This window comes from Crocuta crocuta, unplaced genomic scaffold, assembly GCF_008692635.1.
Source record: "Crocuta crocuta isolate KB4526 unplaced genomic scaffold, BGI_CrCroc_1.0 scaffold143, whole genome shotgun sequence".
Classification (NCBI taxonomy): Eukaryota; Metazoa; Chordata; class Mammalia; order Carnivora; family Hyaenidae; genus Crocuta; species Crocuta crocuta.
Window position 1 is genome coordinate 4,263,452 of NW_027529175.1, and position 6,804 is coordinate 4,270,255.

The window sequence follows — 6,804 nt, forward strand, 5'->3', positions numbered from 1 at the left end:
ATTTCTGTGCGCCACCCACCCCCCGGCCCCGCCCCAGCCTTAAGAGGAGATTTTCACACAGGCCGTGCCCTAGCTCTACGTCCTGTGTGCGCTTTCTTCTGAGATTTTTTTTTCTTGTAAGGAAGGGCAAGATAGCAGTTTGGTTTGGTATTTATTTACTTATTTAGAATTTTTTTCATGTTTATTTATTTTTGAGAGAGCGAGGGAGACACAGAATCCAAAGCAGCTCCAGGCTCCAAGCTGTCAGCACAGAGCCTGACTCGGGGCCCGAACGCACAAACCGTGAGCTCATGACCTGAGCCGAGGTCTGACGCTTCACCCACCGACCGAGCACCCCCTTCCCCCCCCACACCCCAGGCGCCCCTGGTTTGGTATTTAAATGAGGAATTCTCCCAGACGCGGTGCAAGAATTAGAATGTACTCAAGTGGTTTCTGGAAGGACACAGAGTATAAATAAGTAAAGATGTAACGGATCACTTTCAAAATCTCTTTACAAGGAAGAAAAGAATAAGGGGAATTTAAAGCAAAGGTTTCTATGTGAGAACGGAGTTATTCTCCCAAGCCTTTGGACTTTTGTTCCGTATTGTAGAAGGTGAGCTTAGAGACTGTAGGGAGAGGGGGAGGGAGGGAGGAGGGGTTCAGGATGGTCGGGGACCCCTCGCGCCTGCACAGGCTCCGTCCGAAAGGGAGCCACGCATCTGAATTAGAACTTGCCTTTGAGACAGTGCAGGGCCGTCTCTCGTCTCTTAGAGAAAGCCAGAGGGCAGTTTTTTAGAAGTCTGAAAGGCTTCAAATCTATTGAAAATAGGAAATCAAATGGCAAATTTTGCGTGTGGCTTCTCGGAGCCCCCACGGCCCCCCGTTGAGGATCTTTAAAATTCGCCTGCCATTGTGCCCCTCGACCAAACCTGTTTCAGATGAAACAGAACATTAGAGATTGATCTTCTGGGCGGCCCCGCCCGCTCTGTTCGCGGAGTGATTAATTACCGCGACATGGACTCATGTCCGGTCCCTGGAAGCTCGAGGCTGACGCAGGAAACCTCTCCCGGTGCGGGAGCTGCCGGGTGAATCGGGGAGACGCTGCCGTGCGCCGTGTCTGTTCCGAGCCCGTGGAGGCCGGGGAAGGGGGAGGTGGGGAGGGAGGCCTGGGACAAGAGACGTGGTGCTCTGCCTGGCAGCTATGGTGGGCCTGTGCCAGCCAGCCCGGCCTGTTGGGAGCCGGAGGAGGGCAGCTGGAGGGGAGTGAGGAGTGGGGTGGGCCTCAGTTATCCACAGCTGTGTAACAAGCCACCTGCAAACCAAGTGGCTTACAACGACAGGCACCATTTTTGCCGACAGACTGGATCAGACCGGGCAGGTCCTCAGCTCGTCTGGTGGTTGGTGGTTGGTCCTGGCCGGTGGCAGCCCTCTGTCTTTCCACCTGTCCCTCATCCTTATGGGCTGGGCTTCCTGCCCTCCTTCCCATTTCTTTTATTAGAGGCCACACTGAGCTCACCTCCTCCAGGAAGCTCTCCGTGGTTGCCAAGCAAGAGTGTCTGGCTTCCTTTTGGTTCCCATGGCATCTCCAATATGTGTCATGTTGGGTGCACAGGGACCGTGGTGAAATGGGGGCTTATGACTGCAGGGCCGAGGCACTTATTGGTATGGGGGGTTTATTTCTTTATTTCCTTGGCTTGCGCCTAGTAACTGCGCGAGAGAATGTTGGTTGAATAAGACAGAGCCGAAGGGCTTGCGTGGAGGGGCTGTGGGAGGAAGCAAAGACCTCCGTGCCTCTCAGGAAGGTCGCGCAGGGGGAGGGCCTGTGGGCTGGTGCCTCTGCGGTCCTCGCCCAGGGACTCGCCTCCTTCACCCTTGCGCTTTAAAGCTTATCGTTCAGGGGCGCCTGGGTGGCTCAGTCGGTTAAGTGCCCGACTTCGGCTCAGGTCATGTCTCACAGTTCGTGGGTTCAAGNTTTTTTTTTTAAATAAAAAATAAAGCTTACCGTTCAGCAGCCCCGGGAGCCCCGTTTTCTGCCCAACTGTTCTCTCTATTAACCGCTGCCGTGATTTAACTCCCCACCAGCGGCAAATGGCATTGGAAGGGTGGTACAGACACAGGGGGCCGTTTGCTGGCGACCTGGTGCAGACAGAAGTCCACAGGAGCACCTGTCCTGTGTCATTAGAGGGCAGAGCCTCCATCAGAGCGGGATTTACCTTTTTATGAAAAGCCCCTCAAGGGGGCAGCGCGGGGCCCCAGCTTCCGTCGCGTCCTCCTCTGCATTCTGAGCGACCCTTCTGACGGCTGTCTGTCTGTTCTCGTTTGCAGGATGATGATGGGTCGCTTTGGTAAGTAACCGTGGGGGTGGGGAGCCCCGGGTGGCGGCACTTCCGGGCTGTGGCGGGAAGCTCCCGCAGGAGGCAGGGGCCTGCTGTTGTCGGTGCTGGGTCTTCAGGGAAGCGTGTGTCGTTCCCCCGGGGCCTGTGCTTCTCCCAGATGCCGCAGGTCGGCGGGATAAGAAGAGTGTGGTGGGCCGCGTGTGACACGGGGCCGGGGAGGTACCTGGGATGTAGCAGGTGCTCTCTGCTGGGGGGGCGGGGAGGGGTAAGTGTTTTCAGTGGCTTTTCAGTGGCCGTTCCCAGAGAGCTGTCCCCTACCCCCCGGAAGCATGGCATGGCCCGGTCTTCATCTCGGCAAGAGGTGGCAGGTATAAGGACAGTTTGGGGCAGCGTTCGGCCCTCGGGGGTAGGAAGCCCCCAGCTCTCAGCCACAGACGGAGGCCGACTGAGTGAAGCTCCTTGCCTTGGGGGAGATTTCAAAACCGAAGCTCTCCACCCCCAAATCCCACGTTCTCCAGTGAGCACAGCTGTTAGAAGAAAAGATAAAGGGGTGCGTGGGGGGCTCAGTCGGTTGAGCGCCCGACTTTGGCTCAGGTCACACATGGTCTTTTGGTCTGTGAGTTCGAGCCCCGCGTCAGGCTCTGTGCTGACAGCTCGGAGCCTGGAGCTGCTTCGGATTCTGTGTTTCCCTTTCTCTCTCTGCCCCTCCCCTACTCACTCTGTCTCTCTCAAAAATAAGTAAAAACATTGAAAACCAAAAAAAAGAAAGGGAGAGGAAAGGAAACCCTCCCGTGTCCCAGTGCTGAGGGTACAGGGTGGCGAGGAGGTGCTCAGCCCACAGGGCCAGCGTGGGCGCCTGGGTGGGGGGCCATGGGGGGGCTGTGTGACTTCCTGTGTCACCTCCCTGTCATTCCTGTGCCAAGGAGCTTGGACCCCCGTGGAGCCGCAGAGGCACGTAGGTGATGAGGGCGGGGCCCTCAGAGCACCCTTAAGTGTCTTGGATCTTCTGCTCGTTGTCACGTCCCTGTTTGGCAGGGGCCCAGTTGCAGGTTTGGGGGGCCTGGGGGGGAGTCTGCTCAGCTGGGGGCAGAGGGGGTGGGAGCTCGGCTGAGAAGCCCCCGTGGTCCTTTGGACGGCGCGTGGGGCTCGGGGCGCAGGATGGTGATGCCTTGGGAAAGAGTCAGGTGTCGCGGTGGAAGAGTGGACTTAGCTGCTGTGCTGGGGACACAGGGGCTGCGGACCCGCGAGAAGCCGGTGCCTTTGTTACCGCTTTATGGGCTCGCCTGCTTCGGGAGCGCAAGCGGGCTGTTGGCGGTGACAGGCTGTGAGCTCCGCCCCCAGCTCCCCATCCGCGGGTCCCCTGGGTACCCAGACCCGCAGCTGGGCCTCCGCCAGCTCTTCCCTGTGGGACCCTCAGGGACCCGACAGCCCACTGAGGTCTGAGCTCCTTCCTTGCCCCCGGGTCCTGGTCCCTGGCTCCCCCTCGAGCTGGAGCCATACTTCCTAAGGCCCCCCCAACCCCTCACTTTCCTTCTTACCCCCCACCTTGGCTTAAGCTAAAGCCACGGCCCTTGAAGTGGCCCCCAGACCCTCTCAGAGCAGCCCTTCGCACGCCCCTTGCCTCCTCTCTGGCCTCCTCACTCCCCCTGCATGTCTGCTGCCTGTGACGCCCTCCCTCTGGCTCTTGCAGTGCCCCCTTCTTGGAATGCTCTCCCTCTGGATTCCCCCATGGCTCACTACCCAGGAGGCCCTGCCCCCCCAGCCTGTCTCTTTGCTCCCCTTGCTGGTGCTCACGGGAGCTGGCTGACTTGGGGTGCCGGCATGGGGGCCCTGGGCGCCCTCCTTCTGTGCTTCCACACAAGGCGTCTTGGACTGTAAGCATGTCTTCGTCCGCCTGCAGCCCCCGCAGCCTCCAGCCCTGGGCCGCAGACCTGCCGGGAGCTTCCAGAATACCAGGCGGACCTTGGCTAACGTCTGCCCAGTGGGTTTTGCGGGGGGGGAGGGGGGCTGTTCAGAGCCTGGTTTTCAGCTGGGCTCTCTGAGCTCGGGAGGGAGGGGTCGCCCTGCCCCCCCCCCCGACCCCCCTTCCGTGAGTCATCACTGTCCTGGCTGAGGTGGGCTGGGAGGCCCTTCTCCCCAGAGGAGCTGGGAGCTGCCGCCCGGTCTCCATGGCAACTGGCTCGCTGGCTGCCTCTCCTCGGTGGCGGCCCCTCCCCCACCCCGGGCTCCCGGACAGGGGAGCAGCTCTCGTCCACCCTCGCATACCCGCTTCCTGCCAGCAGAGCTGGCCCCCCCACACCTGTGCCCCTCCTGGTCACCACCGTCTGGGGCTCCTCGCCCTGCGGGACCCAGTCCCTCTAAGCCCCCTTCCCAGGCCACACTGTCTGCGCCCTGCCCTGGCTTTCTTGTGCTTCTCTTTGCGCTTTCTGTTCCCTCCGTGTGGAATACCCTTCCCCCTCCTCTGCTCCCGGCAAACCCTGGCTCAACGTCAAGCCTCCTGTGTGAAGCCTCCCTCGGGCCCCCGGCCCTTTGTCCCTGGACCCCAGGCGCTCGGTGCCTCCAGGGACCAGGCGGATAACACGACAGAGGGAGGCAAGAGCATCAAGTGCTATCGGGCCCCTCAGCCTGTGTGCGGGGGTGGGGGGGGGCAAACTGGGGGGCCCACACCCCCACTTCCGTGGGCGGCTTGTTGACGCCAGGTGGGCATGCAGGCTGTTCGCCACAGCTCCCCCTGCCTTCACACAAGCCAGCAGTGCCCATTTGTATTTTCAAAATGTTAAACAAACAAGACAATGTTTATTCGGACGAACGTCAGCCTCCATGAGGGTTGAACTTGGGCAGACACGGGCATGTCCCGGCTGACTTGGCCTCTCTCTGTGTCCTCGCTGGCTTGTCGTGGGTTCGTGTTCGCCTTCTACTGCCTCAGTTTCCCCATCTGCCTCCACCCAGCCCGTGCCCCTCCCGGGGCTTCACCTGGGTGGCTGTCCCCAGAGCCTGCAGAGGGACCTGAGGTGGGGGTGGGTCACGGGGCAGCTGAGGCACTGAGGTGGCGGGCTCGTCCCTCACTCCACCGTGTCTCATCCCTACACCAACCATGAAGTGAGGCAGGGACTGTTCTCACTGGCCCTGGACGGAGGAGGAAACGGGCAGGGAAGGAAGCAGCGTGCCTGACGTCCGGGGACCTTGAAGTCGCGCGCCCAGGACTTGAACCGGGATCTGTTTTCACTCCCGAGGCCCGGCTTCTCTCGGGGGGTGCAGCGGAGGCTGGCCCGGGTGCTGGGTGGTGTCGCCCCTGCCCCCCGGTGCAGGGAGGGGCGGCAGGCCCCCACACCCTCCCGCGGCGCCCCTGCACGCCTTCGCTCTGCGAGCCCAGCGGTGGCCCAGCTAAATATACGCGGCTGACGTCAGGCTTTGCTCTGCTCCCAGGGTTTTTCTCAAGCTGCATTTAAAGTTTGTTTTGCTTTGTAAAGATTTAGCTTTTTTCCCTCCTTAGACTGTGGTGCTGAGCGCGATCCGACTGAGGTGATTGTAAAAATAATGTACAGCTGCCTTCAGAGATGAGCCAGGGGAGGGGCCCCTGCATGGCCGCCTTCTGGCTGCTGGCAGCTTTGGGCAAATAACGCTGGATGGCCCTCGCCCCTGGGGACACGCTGCCCGCCGTGTGTGTGTACATGCCACACGCACACGCCCTGGTGCAGACGTGCACACACCACACACACACACACCACACACCACACACACGTGCACACATGGCCCCGTGCAGATGTGCACACACCACACATGTCCCCGTGCACACACACCACACACATGGACACACACACGCTCTCATGCACACACACCACACACGGACACACTCTCATGCATGCATACACATCACACACACCACACACATGTAGACGCACATACGTGCACAGCCCCCCTCACGGGTGCTTGTATACACAACACACACGCTCACGTGCACGCACACAGCTCTTCTATGTCTCCCTCCTGGGCCCCCTCCTTCCCTCTCCCCACCCCCAGGCCAAGGAGCGTGCAGCCTGGGCTGGGCTGGGCTGTGAGCCTCCCGACACCCTAGGCCTTGGACGCTGAGCACCTTCCTTCTGGGGCCAGATGGGGGGGGCGAGGACGGGGACACTCCCCCCAGGAGACTGACTCTCGGGCGGGCTCGGGTGCCAGCCTTCTGGTGTCCCTCTCGCCCCCTCCGCGGGTCGGGCCGGGCACTCCTGAAGCTGGCCCTGGGTCCCCTCAGGTTCTGGGCTCCCGGCCACCTCTAGCCAGTGGGGACTTCCTACCCCCCCGATCCGGCTGGGCTCCCCAGATGCTGGGGCTCGCCCCCAAGCCCGTGCTGGGAAGAGAGGGCCTCCTGCTGGCTGGGGTCCTCTGAGCCTGTGCTGCCCCCAGCACCTTCGGGGAACAGCTGGCTCCTGGAGGACAGAAGCCGGGGCCCCAGGGCCTTCCAGGTGCCCTCCTCCCTTCCCCCTCCACCCCG

The 6,804-nt window shown here is 61.2% G+C and overlaps 1 protein-coding gene across 1 annotated transcript in view; it reads left to right on the plus strand.

Moving 5' to 3' along the window:
* The window catches only part of PARVB (parvin beta), a 42,326-nt gene that overhangs the window by 22,072 nt on the left and 13,450 nt on the right, over positions 1-6,804 (plus strand). The window contains exon 8 of the mRNA XM_077758007.1: positions 2,305-2,324. Coding sequence (XP_077614133.1) covers positions 2,305-2,324 — 20 coding nt within the window. The remainder of the gene's footprint in view (positions 1-2,304; positions 2,325-6,804) is intronic.